Source organism: Erpetoichthys calabaricus, chromosome 4 (genome assembly GCF_900747795.2).
Source record: "Erpetoichthys calabaricus chromosome 4, fErpCal1.3, whole genome shotgun sequence".
In the NCBI taxonomy this organism is placed as follows: domain Eukaryota; kingdom Metazoa; phylum Chordata; class Cladistia; order Polypteriformes; family Polypteridae; genus Erpetoichthys; species Erpetoichthys calabaricus.
Window position 1 is genome coordinate 248,407,290 of NC_041397.2, and position 27,690 is coordinate 248,434,979.

At 38.5% G+C, this 27,690-nt stretch overlaps 1 protein-coding gene across 1 annotated transcript in view; it reads right to left on the minus strand.

Annotated features, from left to right (window-relative positions):
• rnf17 (ring finger protein 17) overlaps positions 1 to 27,690 on the minus strand; it is a 234,783-nt gene that overhangs the window by 113,920 nt on the left and 93,173 nt on the right. Inside the window, exons 11-12 of the mRNA XM_051926656.1 lie at positions 23,504 to 23,594; positions 12,717 to 12,832 (exon numbers count right to left, since the gene is read on the minus strand). Of these exons, the coding sequence (XP_051782616.1) occupies positions 12,717 to 12,832; positions 23,504 to 23,594 (207 nt within the window). The remainder of the gene's footprint in view (positions 1 to 12,716; positions 12,833 to 23,503; positions 23,595 to 27,690) is intronic.

Sequence of the window (27,690 nt, forward strand, 5' to 3'; positions counted from 1 at the left end):
TTTACAGTAGAGGCAGGTCTGATGAGATCACCGCCAAGATGGACTGGGAAGGAGCTCATTTTATTAAGTTGCATTTTAGTCCCAATTTGCAGGAGTTCAGTTTTATTGCAATTTAATTTTAAAGAGTTCTGCTCCATCCAGGTTTTAATTTCACTAAGGCAGGTTGTGAGCTGAGAAAGCTCTGATGAATTTCCACTTTTAACCTTGAAATACAGTTGACTATCATCTGCATAAAAATGATAACCCAGTCCATAGCTACGGATAATATGGCCAAGGGGAAGCATATAAATACAGAAAAGCAGAGGACCGAGGACACAGCCTTGAGGGACTCCTTGTGTGACTGGCGCTGAGCTGGATCTGCTCTTGCCAAGACTAACAAACTCTTGCCTATCAGTCAGATAGGACTTGAACCACTGGAGGGTAGTGCCAGAGATACCCAGCATGTTCTCCATTCTGGACAGTAGGATGTCATGTCTGACAGTGTCAAATGCTGCACTGAGGTCTAACAGAATTAATATGCTGGTTTGTCCAGAGTCTGCTGCCATAAGCAAATCATTGGTTACCCGTAGCAGAGCAGTTTCACAGCTGTGCCGCGCCCTGAAACCAGACTGAAAGGGTTCCATCAAATTATTAGAGGTTAGGTAATTGGTGAGTTGGGAAGCTACAACACGCTCAAGAACTTTTGACAGGAAAGGTAAGTGGGAAATAGGCCGGAAATTGTTAAGACTGTCAGCATCAAGACCAGACTTTTTTAACATTGGGGTTACAGAAGCAATTTTAAAAGTGAGCAGCACAGAGCCAGTGTCAAGTGATGAGTTTATTATTGTTGTAACAGTCGGGATTATGGCATGAAGGCAGGATTTAAGTAGTGTGGTGGGGATGGGGTCCAGTACACAAGTAGTCGGCCTCATCTTACAAAGCAGGTTATTAACAGACGCAGATGTGACTGGTGAGAACTTAGAGAAGGAGCTGGATGGAGTGGGAAAACAGGGAGAGATATAAACAGATGATGAATTTATGTTAGTTGAATTATTTAGATCTTTAATTTTGTTACGGAAAAAGTGGAGGAATTCCTCACAGACTTCAGTAGAAGAGGTAGTTGGGCCAGATGCGGGTTCAAGTAGTTTATTAACTACAGAGAACAGAACCCTTGGGTTATCGTGGCCACTTTCTATTATTCTGCCGTAATGGGTGTTCTTGGCAGAAGTTAGTGCTTCTCTGTAAGCTCTTTGGTGGTCAGAGAAAGCCTGGATGTGCACGGTGAGGCCAGTCTTACGTGACATTCTCTCAAGGCGTCGGCCAGCTGCTTTCATAGATTGCAGTATCAAATACTGAGATATAATAGACAAGAACCAAACATGATAAAATATTAATGGTACCATAGGTAAACAAAATGGAGGAAAAACAAAGAATTGTTAAGACCAGAGAAATAAAAGGCTTCAATAAATTGAGAGGGATTTAAAAAATTACTGATGAAAGCAGTGTAGTAAAGCTAATGGAAGAAAAGAATGGAATGCGGAGTAACAAAATAGAATGCAGTGTACTGTGAATTGCCAGAGAAACTGAATACAGGACAGAATTATTTGCATCAAGATGATTTCCAGAAATTGTGGCAATCTGAATCTGCGCAAGTCGACTTTATATTTACAATAATCAGGCAACAGATATTCTAGGGAAACTTAAAAAAAATTTTGAGAAGTGTTTCTAAGAGAATCAAAGGCTTTTACTATCTAGTTCTTTTTTTTATTAAATTTAATAAAGTCATATTACATTCCATACACATAATTCAAATTTTACAAAAAGAAAAAAAAAAGGTTTGAAACAAATCAACCCCCACCCCTGAGAAAGAGAGGTAGGTCAACAGTGTAAAATTTTATGCTAGTAAAGAGAAATGAATAGATAAAATAATAAATGAATACAGATAAATGGAGTAAAAAGAGGGGAGAGGACAGGCTTCCTCAATTTAAATGCTTATTCTAAAATGTTATTGATTAGATCCTGCCAGGTTTTGAAAAAGTTTTATACAGATCCTCTAAGTGCGAATTAGATTTTTTCCAGTTTCAAATATTATATAGCATCAGTTACCCTTTGACTGAGAATAGTTGAGCTAGGATTCTTCCAATTGAGCAAGATAAGTCTACGTGCCAATAGTGTAGTAAAGGCAATTACAGTTTGTTTGTCCTTCTCCTCTTTAAGCCCATCTGGTAGAACACCAAACACAGCTATTAGTGGATTAGGAGGGATTATAACATCCAAGCTGTCTGAAAGGCATTTAAAGATTTTGGTCCAAAATCATGTTAATTTGGTGCAGGCCCAAAACATGAGACCCAGTGAGGCCGGACCTTGATTGCAGCGTTCGCAGGTTGGATCTTGCCCTTGTCACACACACACGATTAGGGGACAACTAAAGGGCTTGAATGAATGTAACTCCACGCCTGACCAGAGGGTGGCGAAGTGCACTGATTCTCCATCTCAATTCCTTGCAGACCATTCTCGGGAAGTCCTGCCCAGTTCTGGGGCAACCAAGGACATCACTTCCGGTTCCGGCCCTGATGAGATCACTTCCTCTACTTGCATTTAAAAGCCGCCATTTTAAGGCAGCAGTCAGTTCTGTTCTGGACTAAGTCGTGTGAACATGTCTGTTCTATTTAATCAATTTTGCAGCTGAGAAATAATATATGGGTGGCTGCCCCAAACCTTTCCAATGGCTCTTTGTCATTCTTGTGACACCCTGGAAACATTTTGGACAATTTTAAACGAGAGAGATGTACTCTATATAGAATTTTAAGTTGAATAATTCTATGCTTTATGCATACGGAGCTTGAGTGAATTCTGTGCATTGCTACTTTCCACTGCTTTTCTGAAATATTGAGTAAGAGATCCTTTTCCCACTGTTCTCATGGATCTTTGAAAGAAAGAGACTGTAAAATAGTTTTACATATTATGGAAATGCTGTCTGAGTCTTCAAGACTGAGGAATATTTTTTCCGGCATAGAGGTTGGTAGGAGATGAGGAAAATTGGCAGGTTCTGTTTACCAAAGTTTCTAATTTGAAGGTAGTGAAAGAAATGTGTTGCTGGTAAGTTAAATTTGGAGTGTAATTGTTCGCAGGATGCAAAAACATTGTCTATTTACAGCTCTCTGTGATTTAATCCTGGATGTTTTCTAGGCATTAAAAACTGTGTACGTTTGAGAGGATGGGAAAAGGTGGTTCTCATGCAGAAGTGCCACAGATTTAAAAGCTTCTCTATCTTAAAATACTTCCTACATTGGTTCCATATTCTGATTGAGTATAGCACAATTGGGTTGTTAGCATATTGGCGATAACTTGTATTTATTGGGGTACAAAGCAAGGAATACAAAGAAGTACTGCAGGATTTTATGTCTATTGCGGACCAAGCCTGTGTATGTTCGTCTATTTCTGTCCATGTCCAGGTTTTTATAGTTTGTACATTTGCTGCCTAGTAATAAAATTGAAATTTAGGTAGAGCCATGCCGCCTTCAGTCTTAAGTCTTTGTAGGGTCACCCTTTGGATACATTACCATCTTGTTCTTAGCAGTGGACACAGACCTGCACATGATGGTTGATAAATTGAAATAAACACGACGTTTAATTGTTGATAACATTTATTAGAGGCGCTCAGCAGCTCCCTCGCTCCGTCTTACCCCAGAACACACACCAAAAAAATAAAACTCCCACACGCCCCTCGCATAACCTCCACCCCACCCTTCTCCCGGAAGCACATACGCTGGGTTAAATAGTGCAGGTGAGATGTGATATATTAACAATGGTAATGTTAAATACAGAATATGTGAAACCTGAAGATATAACAAGGCGGTTGAAAATATTTACCAGATTATAAAGTGAGATTCACATCTTGGATAATACATTGTAAACAGGAAATATAGACATTTACACTACTGACTGTACGATGGACTGAAGTGGTATTTTACAGAACCAGCATACTGATATTTCCCAGTATCAGACTACCTATATTTAACAAGCCAAAAGAAATGTGTAAACTGGAATGTAGATTTATGTATTGGCTACAGCTTTTAGCACCATCACAAAATAGGAAAAGTTCTGAAACACATACTACATGAATATACAGTCTCTATGTTGTTATAAAAAATGTTCAGAATGGATTAAACAATAGTGACTAGATGGATAAGAACAGTATAAAACAAGTTAGAAAATATACACATGGTATAACATTCAGATGCATTTGATGACCAAGTTTACCGATATGAAAGTAGGAGCATTTCAGATATTTTTAGATACTTCATCAAAGAGTTACTTATTACATTTTCATTTATTAAATACTTTTGTAACTATGAGTCATAAAAAATAAAAAGGTTTTACAGTCTGAATTCTGTAAGATATGGGTTTCCAAACTTTTTTGAAATGGAATTAAAAAATACTATACCCTTACTAAGCACAACTAAAAGGGATTTTTCCTTAAACTCCCAAAAGTGTCTTCAATACTGCATCTGGGAATTATGGATGCTAAATGCTTTTAAATAATTATTGTTTAATGAAAGATCAGGAATGACGTATAAAAAAGGTAGAAAGCCTAAAATTGCCATTCTTTAAATTTACGAAGTGATATAGTTAAATATTAATTCAGAACTCACTGAGTTACATACTGCTTCAGGTCAAATAATAAAATAAATCTGATAAATGAGAGGAGACTATTCAGTCCATCAAGCCTGTTTGTATAATAGCTAAGCTGTCCCAATGTCTCATCCATTTTTTTCTTAAGGGTTGTCAAGGTTTCTGCTTCAACTACATGTCTTGGTAGTTTGTTCCAGAGTCCCACAACTTTTTGCATAAAGAAGTGTCCGTCTTGTATTGTGGTGACCAAAACTGCACACGATACTCCAAATGTGGTCTTACCAGTGCATTATATAATTTGAGCATAACATACCTTGACTTCAACTGTTCAACTGTTTTAATGACACAAGTTAACATTTTATTTGCCTTTTTAATTGCTACTGTGCATTGCTTAGTCGATGAAAGCGTTTTGTCAACATAATCCCCTAAATCCTTTTCAGAGGCTGCTTCCTGTATGATAATGTCTCTCATCTTTTATTTATAACTGATGTTCCTTTAGCCCACATGTAGCACTTTGCACTTTTCTACATTAATCTGCATTTTCTAGGTGTTTGCCCAGTTTTGAAGGTTGTCCAGGTTATTTTAAATTATTGTTTGCTGTCTCCTCAGTGTCTGCAACCCCTCCAATTTTAGTGTCACCTGAAAATTTGACAAGTTTACTAACTATATGAGAATCAATGTCATTATTATACAGTAATCCCTCATCTATCGCGGGGGTTACGTTCCACAGCCCCCCGCGATAGGTGAAAATCCGCGAAGTAGCGACCTATATTTATTTTATTATTTATACATATTTTAAGGCTTTATAAACCCTTCCCACACTCTTATAAACCTTTCTCACTCTCTTGTTAACCTTTCCCACACTCTTATAAACACTTCCTATGCTCTTAAACACTTTCTGCATTCTTAAACACCGCAGACCAACACTGCACACTGCACGCAGCGATCAGACGTCAATGTGTCTGCACTCGCTTTGTGAAGGGGGGCAGCTGAACTCTCAGCAGAGCAGAAATGGACTTTGTGCTGCTTCTGCCAAAATGCCTGCTTGTCGCTCTGCGTGTTCGGAAGGAGGAGGAGGAATGGGGGTGTGTGAGGGCTGAACGCACGTTCGCTCAAACCCCCCCCTCCCCGGAGGCGCACGCTCCTGCCACTTGCATTGTCAAGGGGGTGGGGAGCTGAATGAACGCTAAGGAGAAGTGGACTTTGTGCTGCTTGTCGCTCTGCGTGTCAATAATTTAAAAGCCTGTACAATCAGGCTTTTAGGTGTACATCACCTATTTTCCTGTCTCACTGTCTTGTCTTGCGTGAAGTTAAAATGTTTTATAATAGTTAGATGTTACTCATATCCTTAGCCCGACATCCACATATCATATGTGTTAAAGTGTGTTTTATAAGTTTACATGTGTTTGAAGCATGTGGGATGGGTATTTTAAGGCTTAAACTATAAAAATGTTTATTTATATGGTCTTTCTATATCGCGAATTTTCTCCTGTTGCTGATGGGTCAGGAACATAACTTCCGCGATAGGCGGGCAATCACTTGTATTTAAAAACCCGCGAAGTCGTGAATCCGCGAAGTAGCAAGGGAATACTGTAAATCAGAAAAAGTAATGGTCCAAGGACAGACCCCTGACAGACACCACTGGTGACCTTGCTTCACGTTGAGCATTCTCCTCTTATCTGTACTCTTTGTCTCCTGCCAGTTAACCAACTAGAGATCCAGTTTTGTAGGTTATCTTTCATGCCTGTAACTTTCAGTTGCAGAATTAATCTTTGGTGTGTGACTGTATCAAATGGTTTTTGAAAGCCTAGGTAAATTATGTTATATGCTTTGTTTTGGTCAACTAATCCAATTGAGTTGCTTCTTCAAAAAAATCTAAAAGATTGGTTTGGTAGGGCCTTCTTCATATAAACCCGTCTTGGCTGCTATTTAGATCATTATTTTCATTCAGGTAATTTTCTAATTTACTTCTTTTTATAGTTTCCATTAATTTGCACAGCACAGAAATAAGACTAATTGGTCTGAAATTACTAGTATCCACATGGAGTCACATTTGCAACTTTCCGGTCTTCAGGTACTTCTCTTTTCTGAAGTGACTGCTGAAATATGCCTAATAAGGGTTTACAGATGATCTCTTTATTTGAATACAATTGGAAAGATCCCATCAGGTCCAGGGGTTTTATTATCCTTCAACTTATTAAAGGATTGTAGCATATCTGACTCTTTTATTTTAAAATCTATGAACTCTAGAGTTTGTTTTTACTTCTGCAAGAAGCTTTCCACTTGTTTCTTCCTTCATAAATATTTGGGTGAAATATTTGTTCAGTTAATTCTCTTCACATTTTCAATGTTTTCTCCATTAGTGTCCCTAAGGTTTCTTAAATTCCCTTTCATCATCTTTTTACTGGAGCAGTACTGAAAAAATTGCTTTCTGTTCATTTTGGCTTCTCTCACAACCTTTATTTCAGTTTGTCTTTTTATGTTTCACTTTGGTGGTTGCTGAGGCAAAAACTCGGGCGTGGGAGGAGTTTGGGGAGGCCATGGAGAACGACTTTCGGACGGCTTCGAGGAGATTCTGGTCCACCATCCGGCGTCTCAGGAAGGGGAAGCAGTGCAGTGTCAACACTGTATATGGTGGGGATGGTGCGCTGCTGACCTTGACTCGGGATGTTGTGGGTCGGTGGGGGGAGTACTTCGAAGACCTCCTCAATCCCATTAACATGCCTTCCAATGAGGAAGCAGAGCCTGGGGACTCAGAGGTGGGCTCCCCCATCTCTGGGACTGAGGTCACCGAGGTGGTCAAAAAACTCCTTGGTGGCAGGGCCCCGGGGGTGGATGAGATACGCCCGGAGTTCCTCAAGGCTCTGGATGTTGTAGGACTGTCTTGGTTGACACGCCTCTGCAACATCACATGGACATCAGGGACAGTGCCTCTGGATTGGCAGACCGGGGTGGTGGTCCCCCTCTTTAAGAAGGGGGATCGGAGGGTGTGTTCCAACTACAGAGGGATCACACTCCTCAGCCTCCCTGGAAAAGTCTATTCAGGGGTCCTGGAGAGGAGGGTCCATCGGATAGTCGAGCCTCGGATTCAGGAGGAACAGTGTGGTTTTCGTCCTGGCCGCGGAACAGTGGACCAGCTCTATACCCTTAGCAGGGTCCTGGAGGGTGCATGGGAGTTTGCCCAACCAGTCTATATGTGTTTTGTGGACTTGGAAAAGGCATTCGACCGTGTCCCTCGGGGAATCCTGTGGGGGGTACTCCGAGAGTATGGGGTACCAGCCCCCTTGATAAGGGCTGTTCGGTCCCTGTACGATCGTTGCCAGAGCCTGGTCCGCATTGCCGGCAGTAAGTCAAACCCGTTTTCAGTGAGAGTTGGACTCCGCCAGGGCTGCCCTTTGTCACCGATTCTGTTCATAACTTTTATGGACAGAATTTCTAGGCGCAGCCAGGGCATTGAGGGGGTCCGGTTTGGTGGACTCAGGATTGGGTCACTGCTTTTTGCAGATAATGTTGTCCTGTTTGCTTCATCAGGCCGTGATCTTCAGCTCTCTCTGGATCGGTTCACAGCCGAGTGTGAAGCGGCTGAGATGAGAATCAGCACCTCCAAATCCGAGACCATGGTCCTCAGCCGGAAAAGGGTGGAGTGCCCTCTCAGGGTTGGTAGCGAGATCCTGCCCCAAGTGGAGGAGTTCAAGTATCTCGGGGTCTTGTTCACGAGTGAGGGAAGAATGGAGAGTGAGATCGACAGGCGGATCGGTGCGGCATCCGCAGTAATGCGGGCGTTGCATCGGTCTGTCGTGGTGAAAAAGGAGCTGAGCCGCAAGGCGAAGCTCTCAATTTACCAGTCGATCTAGTTCCTACCCTCACCTATGGTCATGAGCTATGGGTAGTGACCGAAAGAACGAGATCGCGAATACAAGCGGCTGAAATGAGTTTCCTCCGCAGGGTGTCTGGGCTTTCCCTTAAAGATAGGGTGAGAAGCTCAGTCATCCGGGAGGGGCTCAGAGTAGAGCCGCTGCTCCTCCGCATCGAGAGGAGTCAGATGAGGTGGCTCGGGCATCTGATCAGGATGCCTCCTGGACGCCTCCCTGGTGAGGTGTTCCAGGCACGTCTAACCGGGAGGAGGCCCCGGGGAAGACCCAGGACACGTTGGAGGGACTATGTCTCTCGACTGGCCTGGGAACGCCTTGGGATTCTCCCGGAAGAGCTAGAAGAAGTGGCCGGGGAGAGGGAAGTCCGGGCATCTCTGCTCAAGCTGCTGCCCCCGCGACCCGACCTCGGATAAGCGGGAGACAATGGATGGATGGATGTTTCAAATACTTTTACTAATCTCTTGCTGTAGTTTTCGGTATTGCTCTATGTAATAATTATCTGGCTTTTAAAAAATTTTCTTGTACAGTGATCTTTTTAGTTTTACTTGTTTAATAATACTCATTTATCCATTTCGGTCATTTTTTTTTTGTCTTTTTGTTTAATTGCTTTTGGGAATGAGCTTATTTTGAGCCTGGATCAGAAAAAAATTCTGAAGTGACATCATCTATTATTTATTTATTTATTTTTTTTTATAGTTGCAGAGTTTTTGCTTTCTCATTAGCTGTTTTGAAGATACTCCTCATCCCCATAAAGTCTGCTTTCCTTAAGTCAGTACATTTAGGTGTTTTCAAAAATTGATGTCAAATTTTACCATGTTGTGATCACTGTTCTTGTTACTCTGTCTATATTGTTTGAAAAGATGAAATCTAGACAGGTGTCATCACACACTGGGCTTGATACAAACTGGGTAAAAAAAAAAAAAAAAAAAAAAAAAAAAAAAAGTCCTTTGCCATCTGCACCATTTCAGTTTCCATTTTTGTATTCCCAATAGGGGGCTTCCCACTCAATTTTGGGAAAGTTAAAATCACCCAAGATCACTATGTCCTCTTTGTTACACAGCTGTCTTATAAGATTAAACAATATGTTATTATCTAATAAATCAGAATTTGGCATCCTGTAGAAAACTCCAATAACCAGATTTCTAGCCCTTCTTCCATACTAGCTTAAACTACGGTAATTCTGATATCTTTCCTTCTTCCATTTTCAAGACATTGGCTTGAATATTTTTTTTCACACACAACGTCACATCCCCTTACATTCCTTGCCTGTCTTTCCTGCAACATGTGTAGCCACCAATATTATATTCCTCTCCACTTCTCTCATTTAGCCGTGGCTCTGTAATTCCTACATTACCTGAAAAATCCAATTAAAAGAAAAAAATTCAATTCTATCTTAGTATGTTAAGTATTACCCTTCATCAACTTCCATATTGATTTCAGAGAAGACCTGTTAAAGGGGAGTTAAAAATAATCAGAAAACACTCACTTTTGGTAAACACCACAAGTCAAGATTATTTTAACACAATTTTGCTATCACCTTGGAAAAAAATCAAACAAGATATGAGATGCAGGGTAGGCCGTCTGTTCATATTAGCAGGCAGAATCAATACTGTCAAGATGAACATCCTTCCGAAGCTTCTATTTCAAAGAATCCTTTTCATTATTTACCTCCTTCCCCTTGGTAATATCTTTCGTAAATATAACAATTAGCTTCCACTGTTATGCTGATGACATCTAGCTCTATCTCACTAGCAAACCTACTGCTTCCTTTCCACCCTCCTCACTTATTGATTGCATAGCAGAAATCAAATCCCGGTTTTCTTCAAATATTCTTAAATTAAAAAGTGACAAAACTGAGGTTCTCCTCATTGGTACAAAATAAACATTACCAAAAACTGATCATTTTTCATTTGTTATTGATAATTCCTCTGTCTCCCCTTCCCCACAGGTTAAGAGTATGGGTGTCATCCTTGACTGTATTTCATCCTTTCAGTCCCACATCAATAACATCTCCCAGTCTGCATATTTCCACTTGCGTAACATTAATTGTATTAGCCCCTCCCTCACTCCCCACTCCACTGCTATCCTTGTTCATAGACTTGTCACTTCTCATCTGGATTATTGCAATTCCCTTTTCTTTGGTCTTTCTCGCAGATCTCTTTATAAGCTTCAACTGGTCCAGAATTCAGCTGCCCGCATTATTACTAGAACCCCGTCTATTCACCATATCACTCCCGTTTTGTAGCAGCTTTATTGGCTTCCAGTTAAGTTCTGCATTCAATTCAAAATCCTTCTGTTAACTTTTAAGGCTATCCACAACCTTGCCCCTCCATATCTGTCTGACCTCCTCCATATTGCCATTCCCTCCCATACCCCTAGATCCTCTTCCTCCATCCACTTGACTGCCCCCTTCGTTCGTCTTACCACAGAGCAACTGAATGCTCTGCTCCCCCAGCTCTGGAACTCACTATCATCTGAGCTTAGAAATATTGAATCATTTTCACTTTTCAAATCTAAACTTAAAACACATTAAGACTGCTTTTTCTCTTTGATTACAATTGCTCTGTCTGATTTTAATTTTTGTATTTTAGTTTTGTTTATAATATGTGTTTTATCTACAGTATTGTTCGGTATCCTTGAGTGTTTAGAAAGGCGCCTACAAATAAATAAAATGTATTATTATTATTATATACATTAAAAATCATTCTTTAAGAAATTAGACTCAATTATAATTATACTATATATTAATGTGGAATTTCTTAAGTCCATGCATTTAAAAAGCAACTCTACAATGAAATAAGCAGAAGGTGGCATGGCACTACCTAACGTTCAATTTTATTTTTGGGTGGTAAATACACAATCTATAAAGTCCTGGAAATTGACACAAATTGATGAATATACACAAGCCTACAATATAAATAAAATCTTGATGTACTTCGTTATATGCCCTGCTTTGTGTTCCAGGAAATATTAATTAGCATCAATATACTAATAATCCAATTGTCAATCAATCACTCAGAATATAGAACCAATATAGGATGCACTTCAAGGATGCACTTCAAAACACAGAAGCATTTATCTGTTGCACCTCTACATGGTAATCACCTTTTTCAATCCTTTCACATCTACACAGTATTTAATCTTTGGAAAACGTCTAGGATTAAAACACTTAGAAAACTGTATATAGATAATATTTTTGCATCTTCTGAACAATTATGCTTCAAATTTAATTTCCCAGCATCACAATTTTTCCACTACTTTCAAATTAGAAATTTTGCTAAAAAGGACCTACCCATGCCTCCCACCCATTTCTATTCCAGAAGAAATATTGATCAGTCTCAAGGACTCAGATAGCATCTCAACAATTTATAAAAACATCTTAAAAGTCTTTCCCTTTTAAAAGCTCCTAAGGTGCTTAAAGGATCTTTCACTTAACATCTGTCTTGTAAAGTTCATTTGATTGTACAGAATGCTTTTTCATTATTATATACTGTAAGTTCTACTTAATTATATGGAATGCCATTTTTTAATTAAAGAAGAAAAAAACCCACCTTTATTAATTCAAAGACAATTTAGTAAATGGACTAACCAATGAACACAGGGGTGACAGGAACAGAATATGCAATCCCCACTACCTAGCTACATATGGATCAGATTTCACTTTCTTTCGGACATTAAGTCTGCGATTTTTTTTTTTTTTTTACAAAAGTATGGTTTGTAGAAGTGACTGTCATACAAAATCTTGTAAACTAATTTTAATTTAAGGATTTGGATATTTAGGCAGTGTCTTAAAGGATAGACTGGACTGAGAGTGATAAAGGACAGAGGACACACACTGAGAAATGGCTGAAGGAAGATAAGAGTAAGCACATGGTTTAAGTAGTCAATGGCAAGGAGAGGTTTTCTGATGACTAAGACCCAATACATAAAAAGTATATGACTGTATAAATATAAACACAATAAGGGATCACTTTGTTTCATTAATTAAATGTTTGTTAGGCAAGCTTAAAATCTGTGTATATTGAAGATATAGAGTTAAAGTTAGTAAGACATTTAATTTGCAAATGAAAAAGGTCAAAATTAAGTGCTCAGTATATTGTTCAATAACATGAATTATTGTCTGGTAAGGTTATAAGGTCAATTACCAAAGACTATGGAAAAAAAAGTATGATTCATTTTGAAAAGTCCTTTTATATTTTTGACTGTAGAATTAAAACAAAACCTACTCACTTTCTTTCCCTTACAGCTAATCCTACACCGATTAGGTAATCTGCAATACTGATGTGTGCCTCAGTTGTATTCAGACAATACAATAAAACTGGCAGAGGTCTCTCTGAAGAATTTTCCTGGAAAAAAATAAAATTCAACAGTACAAACTTGTTTTGTCATTTTACATATATTTCAAAACATTAAAAATCTAACTCAATGAAATAACAAAAAATCTCAAAATAATCTTAATAATCTTCATACTAAGACTTCATAAAGAACATTCTGATTGAAAAATATAACACTAAGTGAAACAATGCAAGAAATGTTTTCCAGCTTAAGAGCTGAAAAGATTACTCTAGAACAAAAGAGGCAAAAACTGCAAGCAAAGTCCTTAGTGAGAAACACAAAATTACTTAACATAAGATCAAAATGCTCTTTCACAAACTCATCAACCAAGAACGGCCTGTTTGAAACCTCAAGACGGTGAATCTCAAAGAAGGCAATAACCAGAGTTCTTTCCTGGTCTGTTTCTGGCTCATGAAGTTCCAAAACCTTTTGAATTTCATTTCAGTATTTGGGTACATAGAGCATACACAAGAAGAATTACTAAACTTTTTTTAGGTCCACAGACAACCAACTCTTACTCAAAGCAGCCTAGCATGTTGGCAATTTTATAGTTTTACGGATATTACTTAAGCTTTAGCACAGAACAGGAACCACTAACCCAGCAATAAATAAATCATGTGCACCCTGAACCTTCTGCTCTTCTATATCCTTGACTCAGGCCACCCTTCATTTACCAGTATTGGTGTGGTGGAAAAGTATAAATTATCCATATTACTAACCGAGAATGCTAAACCGGATGATGGACGCAGGCACATCCGGCCATGGGCCGTAGCTGCAAAAAGACGTACTGCGCAGGCGCAAAAAGAGTCCGCGAGAGTCGGCTGAGGAGCCGAGAAAGGGGGACAAAAGAGGGCGAGAGAGGCGGATGAGGGGCCGCGAGAGGCGCAGGCGCAAAAAGAGTCCGCGAGAGTCGGAGAAAGGCGGAGAAAAGAGGGCGACAAAGGCGGATGAGGGGCCGCGAGTGGCGGACAAGACCACAGAAAAAAGGAGTGAGCACATACAAAAAGGAGAAATGAGGCGCAAAGTCAAACGCAGGAAAAGCACGAAACACATTGCACACGAAACTAGACCCGAAAAAAAAAAAAAAAAAAAAAAAAAAAAAGAGGCTCGCACACAACAGCAAGGCACCCCCCCACCCCCCAGGCACCGGACGGGACACACACCAAAAGGGGGATTCAACAAGCCCACGGAACACAAAAAAAAGAACACAAAACCACCCCACAGACCCTACAAGCGAGGGACGGGACACACACAAAGAGGGGGATTCAACAAGACAAAGGAACACAAAAAGAAAGAAGACGCTCGCGCAACAACAATCCTCAACAACCCCCCCCACCCCCACCCACATCCATAAGAAGTCACACCCAAAGCCACATATTCTAAAGTGAACGTCAGCACCTTCACACTAGACAGCATAGGTGTCAGCATTGGTGGATCTCCTTACAATAAAGCACTATTAACCGTTCAACTGCAGAAAAGGAAACATATTGAAACAAGTCATGAATACACGGTCACGGGTACAAAACGAAAAGGAAAGGATAACAGGAACAAACACACGAACATGAAAGAAACAACAAAATAGACGGCTATGCAGCATAGGTGGATCTCATTACCATAAGGCACTATTAACCGTTCAACCGCAGAAAAGTCTCCATATTAACAGTGAGTGCAATACTTCTTATTACTTATCCATATTTCTAAAAGAAAAAATGTCTCGACTCCAAAAACGCAAAGCTCAACTACAGCTTCTAACTAACAATGTACCTAAAAGTAAAAACTTTATGAACTGCGTTAGATCCTACAATAGTTCATTTGCTTTTAGTAAATATCAGGCCACCAAAAGGCAATGGCCCATACTGCTTTCGCATATGTGCACAAATACTGCATCGCATTGGAACAGTGCACCCTGAAACAAATCAACAACGCAAATATGCACAAATCTACATCCTGGATCCACATGACGCAAACTATCAATCAAAGTGCTGCATCACAACAGGCACGGATTCAAAACGAAACACCTCCCGTCTCAGACATACGTTAACGGCAAGGAAGGCTACAACGGGCGTCTCACACAGCACAGGCAAATCGATTACAGCTCCAAAACAACACGTCCCAAATACTACATATGCAACAACGCGCCTCTCAAACGGCACAAGCAAAACATACCCCGGAAAAATTCATTCCGATTAATGAATGTCATTTGCAATCATTGTCATTCAGTTCACTTCCCTGAAGAAACAACTGGCAATACAAGTAATACATTTAGACGTTGTTGTCAAAAGGGTCAAATTAGACTGCCTTCTTTACATTCATATACTGAATATCTACAGAAGATTCTAACTGACGATGTACCTGAAAGTGAAATCTTTATCAACTGCATTAGATCCTACAAATCGGTATCCACTATGAACATTAACGGTGGGCACTGCACGTGACATCCGTCTTCAAAAAATGTTGTTTATTGATGAATGTACAATGGCATGAAGTCACTTACTCAACACCATTCATAAACTTCTACAAACGTTTATGAATAATAATATTCGATTTGGAGGAAAGGTACTTTTATTAGGAGGAGATTTTAAACAGTGATTAGCTATTCTTCCAGATGCCATGCACTCAGCTATTGTTCAGTGCACCTTAAAATACGCAGACAATTGCCATTGCTTTCAAAAGATACAGTTAGTAAAAAAGATATGATGTCCAGAACCAGATCATAACAATTGCTTATTACAACTGAGAGATGGTACACTCACCAATACAGATGGACTTCAGCCACATATTATTACAATTCCTCAAGCCTTTATCTGCGACGACTTAGTTACAGAGAGATTTGGAACAGCAATCTCATTAGACCAAATGCCCCTTTTAACACAACGCACTATATTATGTCCAAAAAATATTAATGTGGAAAACATAAATACCCAAGTCATTCCATTTCTTCCTGGAGAGACACAACTCTTTCTAAGCTCTGACAAAGTTGACTCTGATCACGATAATGACCATCTTCATTGACCTTACAAGTTCTGACCTGGAATTACCTTTTACACTTAAACGGCGTGTACAAAGAAATTTTCCAATAAACCTTTACACTGTGCCACACACTTTGTTTGCTTTCTATTTGCATCATCTACACCTTCACACTATTCTATATCTCATTCATACATCACGCTCTTTGTCATTCCCAACACCAGGGGTTGGCGAGCGAAGCGAGCAGGGGGCGGAGCCCCCTAGTCTTTGAAGAATTGGTTCCGGAAGACAGTGGAACAGGACTGTAGACTCATGGCTGCCACAGAATCATTCCAGATTATAAAAGGCGGTCACCTTCTATGGATTGTCATGGTGAGTTCTCAGACTAGCCAAAATGATACTCAAGTTCAACATTTTTTGCTTATTTGTATTGAACTATCTGGGTAGAACAATGAACTCTAATGCCTCATATTACTATTTATATTGTATACAGACATGATAAGAACAGGTTATGGATCTTTGGCGTACAGTTTCTTTCTGGCATTATATCACTTTCTACTTTTGCTCATTTATGCCAATCACTTCTAAAGTCAATATTTTTAAAATATTAGCGCTTTGGATTCTGATCTTTGGTGCAAAACCCTCCTGAACAGTGTCAGTGGTTGCCAATATCTGTCATTGCAAACAAATACTATAGGATTGTGGCTTTTGTCTCTACTCAATTAAGCCAACAAAGCTTAATTGGTAGGTAGAAACTGCTGTTTCAATCTACAAACGCTCACCTCTAATATCATGGTTAAAAAGTTTGTGGTCTTTGTCAACCATTGTTGGCGTTAATGCAAATACTGCAATCAATCCTTTTTTAGTGCACTCCCCATTTCCCATTTTTACAATATGTAATCTATACACAGACCATAATTTGATCAATGCTTTTTTTAATTTTTCATCTTAGATTTTACTCTTCTCTTCACAAAACACGGTGTTGCAATGATTATGACTTTACTATTACATTCTTTTCCCATAATGTCTATGCTGGACTGCTTAGATATTGCTGAATTTTAATACAGCACCACACCCCCCACTGCAAATGGCAATAGAGACGTGCTGCTTGAAAGAGAACATTTATTTAAGAAACCCTCCCATTGGCCACTCACTTTCCAGTTCTGTTTATTCAACACAAGGGACTGTAGTTATAAAAAAAAAAAAAAGACAAGGTTAACTGGTATATATTCAAAATGGGATCTCAGTGGCTTTGACTGTGGCATGATTGATGGTGCCTTATGGTGTGGTTTGAGTATTTCAGTAACTACTGAACTCCTGGGATTTCCACAGACAACAGTCTCTAGAGTGTACTCAGAATGGTACAGAAAACAGAAAAATATCCAATGAGCAGCAGTTCTATAGTCAGAAATGCCATGTGAGAAAGTGGTCAGAAGAGAATGGCCAGACTGGTATGAGCAGAAAGGGTGTGAACTCAGATAAACATGGCCTTGTCTGACTAATGTCAATCTTGTGGCACACAGATGGAATGGTCTGAATTTGGCACCAACTGCATTAATTTAGGCATCCTATCTTCCTTGTGTCAATAGTCTAGGATGTTGGTAGTGGTGTAATAATATGGGAAATGTTTTCTTGGTAAACTTTCAGCGTGTTAATATTAATCAATCATCTTTTGAATGTCATGGCCAACCTGAGTAATGTTGCTGACCATGTCTAATGGGTACTTCCAGCATGTTAATGCACCATATCACAAAGCTAAAGTCATCTCAAACTAGTTTCATAAGAAAGACAATGAGTACAATGTTCTTAAGTGGTCTTCCCAGTCACCAGCTCTGAATCCAATAGAAATCTGGAGAAACTATGTGATCCGATCATGTCAATATGGACCAGAATCTGAATGGAATGTTTCCAACATCTTGCGAAATCCATACCATGAAGAATTAAGGCTACTGTGACAGCAAAAGGAGACCCTACTCAATATTAGTATAGTATTCATAATAATTTGCTCAATGAGTATATATCCCTAAAAAATCTAACACAATAACATTCCCAGTAGAATAATACACACTTGCATTAAGTCATCATTGCTCTTAAGAAGAATTACTCAAAGACTGCTGTGATGGATCGAGGTCTCCGTGACCCCTTGAACCCTCAGACTAGACGTCAGGCACCAGGTAAAAGTCCAAATATAATATTTATTATTATAAATAAGTGCACAAAGCACCCTCCTCTCCACAATACTCAATAATAACAACAATAAACAATAACCAATCCTCCACTCCCAGACGCGTTGCCACCCTTCCACCCAGCTCAGCTCAACATCTGGGATTTCCAATAGTCCTTTTATAGTCCTGATCCGGAAGTGTTTCGTCCTCTCTGTCCACGTGACTAGGAACACTTCCGGGTCATATAAAAAACTCTTCTTCACCCCGGAGGCACGCCGTTTCTTCCTGTCATGTGATCTTGACGCACCTCCGGGTTATAGGGCACATAAGAGTCCGACAACCTCCCTACAGCGACTCCTGGAGGCCCCCATGGTATCCAGCAGGGCTGTGCATATAAACTACAGAGTCCATGATGCCCTGCTGGAATTCAGGGCACGTTCATGCTGTCGGGAGAGCTCCTCCTGGCGGCCTGGGGGTGAGGGCCGGAGTAGAAAGCCGGCAATCCTTCACACTGCACAGAAATAAGTGCATAGTTAGCTGAAGTTCTTTCTTCTGGAAGAAAGTATAATTATTAAATTTGGCAATGACAAATTACTGGACCTCATCTGAATGGCAAATTTGCTTCACTTTCTCATGGTGCTTTAAATGAGGCAATCTTAGAAGGTGTTCTCCTATAGTGGCCACAACAAAAAAAAAGACATTCACAAAACATATCCTGATATACAGTCATGTGGAAAAGCATATCCTCTTTAAATGCTATGGATGTACACATCAGAACATAACTAGCCATAGTTGAACTGCTTACTGAATCATAAAATTAGATAAATCTAACCTCAGATAAACAATAAACCAATATGAATAAGTAACTTTTGAAAAATTATATACAGGATGCTCTTCCTGTGATCACATCAATAGAGAAGATAATTAAACCTTTTGGAGTAAATCAAAAACACTCAATTTACTAATAATCAGAAACAGCTTTCACCTATATATAAAAGCAAGTCTTCCACCAGATTGGACAGAAGATTTTTGGGTTTACAGGAATGTAATTCCAAAGATGAAAGACACCCCCAATATTTTCAGAGAAGGAACTACAAACAATTTGAAATCCACTTTCTACATGGCAAAGTGTTATTTATAAAAGGAAAACATTCAAGGTGAATAATTTTACCAGGAGTTTGTTCCCCCGAAAGCTCACAATCAAAAGATCAGATGATGCTCAGAAAAAAATGCAAAAAATTTAAAAGATACATACAGAGATCTACAATCCACTATTAGCATCATAAATATTATATTTTAAGACTTCAGTACTAGAAATGAAATGAACGAGAATGGCTTTCATGGAAGGGTATCCAGTAGAAAGCTCTGCTTGCTAAAAAAGAAACATCTACAAAGCATTACCTGAAAAAGGAACAAGAGCTGTGGAACAATGTCCTCTGAACTAATGAATTGTTAGGTTATTAAGCAGAATACCATTTTTGCTGAAACGCAACACCCAGTTCATCACCAAAAAACACGACATCAACTGTCAAGCAGTTGTGGAGTAGTGATGATTTCCACTTATTTTACAGACACAGGACCTGTTGTACTAGCATAGTCTCTACCAAAAACACATCTTTATATCTGAGTATTCTAAAGGAAAGTGTGAGGACCACCTATCTGACTGCTAAAGCCTCAAAGATATACATAGCTGTTTGTCTAATTAGAGCATAATCTTAAGCAAGCAAATGAGTAAAAAAAAAAAAGTAATCAAGATTGTGGAAGGACCAAGGCAAAGTCAGGAACTCAAACCCATTGAGAAATGGTGGTAGAAAAAAAAAAAGGAAGTAAATAGACAATTGCCTTAAAAATCAATGAAATGAAGCCTGCTATGTTTTCGACCAATATGATGTATGATATTGATGATGATAAAAAAAAAAAGTTATTACTGTGGTCATACAAGCTGCTGAATCCCAGGGTATGCTAAATTTTTCCACACTGCCCCTGCATGCTAGGTCACTTTTAGTTTAATAAAAATTCTATTATGTGCTGTTTGTTAGTGGAGGTTAAATTTTCCTGATAAGACTTGGTGAAAACTAATTGCCTGTTAGTTATGTCCTGATAACTAAAGCTTCTGAGGGGGGGAAAAAAAAAACAAACAAAAAAAAAAACACATACTTTTTTCTTTTAAAAACTATCACTGAACTACAAGAAAACTAATTCCTTTATTTTTAGGGGGTTGGGGTGTGTGCCATGTTTTGGTTAAATGGAAACATGAGTTGCACATGTCGAACACCCAAAAACATTTAATGCACTACTGATGCAAAGGAGGAGGCACAATGGCAGAGTGGTAGCGCTGCTGCCTCACAGTAAAGAATCATGTGTAGAGTGTGCATGTTCTCCCCATGTCTGTGTAGGTTTCCTATGGGTACTCTGGTTTCCTCCCAAAGTCCAAAGACAGTCAGGTTAGATGAATTAGGAATCCTAAATTGGCCCTAGTGTGTGCTTGATGCGTTGGTGTGTGTTTTTGCCCTGTGAAGGACAGGCGCCCTTGTCCAGGGTTTGTTCCTTGCCTTGAATGAATTCTCTCTAACCAAACCAGCTTTATCATCAACCAGCCACCTACAGATAATTTTCAAAGGCCCCTGGCATGCTACTTACTTTCTAATAGCCTTTGTGAGGTCAGAATTACACATTACTCTTATTACTTAATGTTGAGATGGCCACAATTATAAACATTTGTACAGTATAATAGCAGTTCTTGGACACAATTTATAAACCCAATAAAAACATTATACTAATCTCACAAAGCAGCCTTCATTAGCAATTTTTCAATCAATCATCTGTTTCTCATCAAAAATATTGGTATATTACATCTGTTACTTTAAAACATCTGCTCAACTCATTACTGTCAAATGCTCAACATGTTTACTTAAAGAAATATTTACCTTAATAAAATCTCCCTCTATGAACACAATGTACTCCTGGTAACATTCTAACATATCTCATATTCTGCACTTTTTAAGAAATATGAAACCCTATCTGGTGGTAAAGTCACCTGAACAAAATCCTCTATTATGCTCCTTCACATATGGGTTGAGTGTCAATGACTAAAGGCTTCATCAATCTTAGAGTTCATTTTCTTGCCTCTATTGAAGCCATATCTTCCTCAAAATAGTTTTACTCTTCATCAGTGAAGTCTATTCCTCTAATCTTTCTTGGTCTAAGCTTTCAGTCTCCTTTAAATAATACCTTATTATTAAAATGTAATATTTCTCCTCGATTTATTTTCATAGGATATGTTGTCTTACTTCTATCTCCCTCCTTTTAACTATTTGTCACAAGTCAAATGACCTATTTTAAAATACTGATGCAATGGTCAAGGGCCATTTCCAACATTGTTATTAGGATTGTTATTATTTATTATTTTTTAATGAGTTTTTCTTAATCAATTTTTCTTATCTTTATATGCAATAATAGACATTTTGGGCTGATGAATTTATGTTAACTTCCTAAAATGTTTTCAGAGAGTTATGATTGTTTTATGCCTAATTTCAACACCATGTTGATTTTCCTGAACATTTTCATTTTAATAGTCCCATTGATCAGATGCATTCCCAGTTGCTGGGGTTGTGCCTTGGTGGTCGTGTCATGTCAATGATGTCAGGTGCCATGTTAAAAGGTTGCTTGTGATGAACTTTCCTCAACTAAATTTGCGAATAATTCAAAAGAAGCCTCTGTGTCTTGTTGTTCACCTCTTTATTTATATCAATTGACCTCTTTTTGACTACGACTTTTAATTAATGACTAGTTTTTTTTATGACAGATAGGATGGATTGTTGATTATGATCTTTTTAATTGCATTTATTGACATTTCTTCTGTGAGTCACCTCCATTTTTCAAAGTTTGCTCCATTTAACAGCAAATATAAAACATGGCATCCAGTGTCGCCAGCAAGATTTCCACCTTCTCACAATCCTAAAATTGACTGAGTAGTTTTTTTTCCTAAATTAACTCATGAATGAAAGAAATGATTGACAAAATAGTAAAACAAACACTCACATGACAGATATCAAAATCCTGTACCAATTAATACCTAATGCCAATATCTTAGAAGATTCAGTTTTAAATAGTAGATTATCCAGAGACGTTATCATTTCTATTAAAACCCATTGCTATCAAGATAAATGGTTAAAATTCCCTGAATTTCATAAAATTACAAAATTTAAGAAATTAAAGAACATTTAAATACAAAAAAGGCTCAGAAAATTACCTGACAGTACAAATATTAAGTAAGTAAGATTATCCTTGGTTAACTATAATGATCTAACAAATGATAAATTAAATTTTCATCTTTAATTCATGATTTAGATTGTTTTATATTATTCTGAAGCAAATACATTTATGCTACTGGAACTCTGATCCATATTACTAACCGAAGGTTGTAAACTGGATGGGCGCAGGGCTCACCGGATGTACGGAAACCCCAATGGTCCATGCTGTGACAACGCGCGCGCCTACAACACGCTTGCGAAAGGAGTCACGCCTTAAACCAAAGGTCCATGCTGTGACAATGCGCTTGCGAAAGGAGTCACGGGTCAAACCAACTATGACAACGCGCTTGTGAAAGGAGTCACGGCTCAAACCAAAGGTCCATGCCGTGACAACGTGCGCGCCTACAACACGCTTGCGAAAGGAGTCACGGCTCAAACCAACTGTGACAACGCGCGTGCCTACAACGCGCTTGCGAAAGGAGTCGTGGCTCAAACCAAAGAAAACACAGAAACGAGACTACGACCTGTGAACTACACCTCAGGTAAAGCGTGCACGCCAAGTTGTCCGGCCGCCCGGACACGACTGCCCACACCACCGCATATACCCTCCATGATATGTCTTCACGCAGCGGCTTTCCACCGAGGCACATATTGCGCTCGCCCCACAGTCAGACGCAGCGGCTTCCCAGAGTCAGTAGGTGGCCCCCAAACACCACAACCTGTTCAAGCAGTCGGTGTCGGCGAAGGCAACAGACTCACGTTTCCACAAAACGAAACCGCTTTAGTACAGATATGCTTATTGGATTAAATGACATTTCCCCAGACACACCCGCCCTCCATGATATGTCATCCATCCACATATCGGACGGAACAGAAACTGATTGCCATTCTAGGATTTCCGATTCGCTAGTGAATCGCGGGCTTACTTGTATATTAAAAAGACAAAACAAGCTAGGATGATAGTTGACAGGATTAATGATAAAGACAGCAGAAATATAATGACTTTTAACTTGTACAAGGATTGTTTGGTCAGTCTCTTCCTGTCTTAGTAAATGGAACATCTAAGTTCATACAGGACATTAGTAAATACAGACAAAATATTGAATTTGATGTTCAAAGGACATTAGAATTATCCATAATGCACTTGTTGACTGAGCATTTCTTAAAATAAGTAATAAGAAATGTTTGTGTGGCTGGCTTTAAATATGTATAGTTAGTTAAACTAGAATAACTCTACTAATTATTAAATCTTTTTTGATATCACACCATATTTGCCAATTTTTCTTTGCTTACTCACCTTTATTATCATGGTGGCCAAAACTCCAGTTAAATAGAATTTTATATTTTCACATGCAGTCGCAGTCCAAAAATCATTACCACCAGCCGGTCTAGAAATTAAAAACAGCCAAATTTAATATTTTGCAGTGGTAAATGTGCTCATTCCAAACTTGTGTTTTATTATATACTGTGCATGTATGTGTATACAATATATCTACTGTAAAGTGCCTATATTTGGATCTATATACAGTATTTGTGTGTGTATATATATATATTATATATATATATTGTAGAAGAAGAATGTTCTCCTCAGCACCATGTATAGTAAATTAGAATTTTATAACAACTATTTTGTAACTTGCCAGTGAGAGACACTTGGCTTATGAACTAACAAAAATATGTTATTCCAGGGTTCAGGAGAAATAGTGTCCACATGAATAAAATCTAAACTGTTTCTTGTTTTCCCTTTCTCAGAGTGAATGTCTCAGGGACAAGGTCACAAGGCTGCAGAAAGTACATGTAGTTTATTGCAAGGCGTCTCTCCTGTGCTTAGCGTTGAGAACACAGATAATGCTTAGCTCAACAGACATATTGTTTAACTCTACTTAGATGATACGGATGTTTTTCTGTCTTATTAATCACGAGATGCTGAAGTATAAAAAAACCCCTCCTGACTTTTGATCAGGGTTCAAACTGAGCTTTGCGGCAATAAGTTATGCTCTTTGAATCTCTACTTACTGTGACTCCGAATGAATAATACAGAGAACTAAAGAAATATTATCTGCCTGCTGTCAGTGTGCCTTTTTCGTCCACAATACACACACACACATATATACAGTAATCCCTCCTCCATCGCGGGGGTTGCGTTCCAGAGCCACCCGCGGAATAAGAAAATCTGCGAAGTAGAAACCATGTTTATATGGTTATTTTTATATTGTCATGCTTGGGTCACAGATTTGCGCAGAAACACAGGAGGTTGTAGAGAGACAGGAACGTTATTCAAACACTGCAAACAAACATTTGTCTCTTTTTCAAAAGTTTAAACTGTGATCCATGACAAGACAGAGATGACAGTTCTGTCTCACAATTAAAAGAATGCGAACATATCTTCCTCTTCAAAGGAGTGCGTGTCAGGAGCACAGAATGTCACATAGATAGAGAAAACAATCTCTAGCAAACAAATCAATAGAACTGTTTGGCTTTTAAGTATGCGAAGCACCGCGGCACAAAGCTGTTGAAGGCGGCAGCTCACACCCCCTCCGTCAGGAGCAGGGAGAGAGAGAGAGAGAGAGAGAGAGAGATAGAGAGAGACAGAGTTTGTTTTTCAGTCAAAAATCAATACGTGCCCTTCGAGCATTTAAGTATGCGAAGCACCGTACAGCATGTCGTTTCAGGAAGCAGCTGCACAAAAGATAGCAACGTGAAGATAATCTTTCAGCATTTTTAGACGAGCGTCCGTATCGTCTAGGTGTGCGAACAGCCCCCCTGCTCAATACCCATACGTCAGGATCAGAGAAAGTCAGCGCAAGAGAGAGAGAAGAGTAAGCAATCTAGCTTCTCAGCCATCTGCCAATAGCGTCCCTTGTATGAAATCAACTGGGCAAACCTACTGAGGAAGCATTTACCAGAAATTAAAAGACCCATTGTCCGCAGAAATCCGCGAACCAGCAAAAAATCCGCGATATATATTTAAATATGCTTACATATAAAATCCGCGATGGAGTGAAGCCGCGAAAGGTGAAGCGCGATATAGCGAGGGATCACTGTAGTATGTATAGCCTGAATTGCTGTAACTGCATGTCTCTGCGATGCATCATCATATACAGAGACATGATTTGTTTTCAAGCACTTTATTGTCATTGTGTAACACAACGAAATTACTTAGCATCAAATAGCTAAATAAAATTTATTATGCTATTAACAAATGCAGCAGTTCATTTCAGTGCCTGTTTACACAAATCAAACAGCCACATCATTTGAAACCTGTTCCAATTTGTACTTGATGCAACTGTTGTTAGCCTGCCAGTGAAGCAGATTCCACCTACATTCTATAATCCCTTGAAACTGAAAATTATATGCCGGCTAGAAAATGGATGAATGTGTCAACCAACATCCAGTTAGAGAACAACTGCAAAACCTCAGTTTATTCATAAGGACTATGTAGGAGTTGGTGTTAAAAAGTGACTAATCTCAGAATCTACATTATAAACAATTACTTAACGGGATAAAAGTGGCAATAATAAAAGCATACATGCGTGTATTTTTTTTTTTAAATGACAAGCATGATTCTGGCAAACACAGGCTGAAATAATCTTGCCTCAATCACAATTTTCTAGACTTGACTTGTGCTGTTTTTGCTGCTTTTATTTTTAAGATGTGTTAATGTGGTGCCTGTAGCACTGTGAGCTATTTTCATGGGTAGTTTTACTCATGCTTTTATCACAAATTATTGTGCATTATACTATATATAATTCTGTAAAACATTGACTTGCATTCACTTATCAGTGCTGTACAAGGCTTCACTATGTACTACTGATATTGTAAGAAAGATAGTGCTATTACATTTTCATCATTTTGATATCATCTTAGTACCAAATATCTGTTAATGTGACATCTCTAGTGGTGGGAATTATCAAGGACCACACAGCAAGACACTATTACAATATATGTATAACAGTATTGCATTTTTGAATGCTTTGAAATATTGGGTACTGTAATGTGTTGCCTGAAGCTAAGGTGTAAATTATATCCCTATAGGCCACAATGTGTCAATCCACTACAACCAAACAAGAAAAACCCTGAATCTATTTTTTTTTTTTACTAATTAATATTAATGTACACTATCTCAGCAATTTCTGCCTTAATGATCCAGTCAGTTAGAGTTAGAGAGAAAGTTCTGTTTAATTGTGTGCTGTCGTAGTTGATCTTATATGATACTACTTGCAATTTGGCACATTTTATACTAAACATTTTTCCACTATTAACAAAAAGTCTAGCAAAATAACACCTTTACTGGCTAGCCATTGGCCTCTGGTCTCATCTATTGCTGGAGATGGACGTTTGATATAGCATTCTATCAGCCGCAGTGCTGCAATTCACAATTTTTTTTTCAATTATTTGAGATAAGCTGAAAGTACGGAATGTATGTTGTCTAAAAAGTAAAAGCAACAGAAGGAATCAAAAGAAAAGGGAAAAGGCAATGAACAGCTGGTGTATTCAAAGTGCTTTGTTTGCCTGTCACAAACATGAACGAGAGGAGACTAATATGCTGTATGCTTCAAAGCCTGCCCTGATCAGCCAAGTGGGCTTCAGTCCTTTGCACTGTGCATCTGTAAACAGTTGACTATTTAACCCTGTCCTTAGTCAGACCCAAACCAAAATCAGAAGGTAAAGCTTATCAAATTTATTCTGAAAAAGCACGAGTGGGCCCTGTGACATCTTTGTATGAAACTTTTGCTTTGACACTCGTCCTGATACCAAATGGCTAAGAGACATCACTGAACCACAGTGCAGAAGATTATCCACAGTATGCTTCTGATCCAAAGACACCAATAGTCAGGCTGCAGATGAATATTAAAAATAAATAAAAAAAAAAAAACTGAAAGAAATGAATGTAAGAATATATAAAGATATGAGCAATATGAGGTAAAGTTGTATAAAGTTCTAGAAAATATGGAAAATTAAATAGACAGGAGAGTGAATAACTATAGTACTTAACTAAGTGATGTGAAACACATGTTGACAAATCATGTCGAACAGTTGGAACAAATGACGCACACTGTGAACAACATTAGAAACTGAATATACTACTTTTCAAAACATATTAGACTCTTAAGACAAATCATTAAGAGAATAGTTGTGAATTGTTGGGATTCCAGAAGAGAGACACACTGGAAATGTATTAAATATTCATATTTAAGTTTAAACTACCTACAACAATTACTACAAAAAATCTATTAATTGAAAGTTGATAATAAAGTGTTTACTAGTTTTCCTTACAGACCTTCAATATGTACACCCTATGTAAACCTACACTCATTAATAACAGGGTAATAATTTTTTTTATTCCAGCTGAGATGCCCTGTTTACTATGAGTAGCTGTTTTATCTTGTAATTTTAATGGTTAATTTGAATATTCACGGCTGTATTTTAAAATGTTTTTATGTCTTAAAAAATGTAATCCTCTTCCAAAAAACTGTTAAAAGC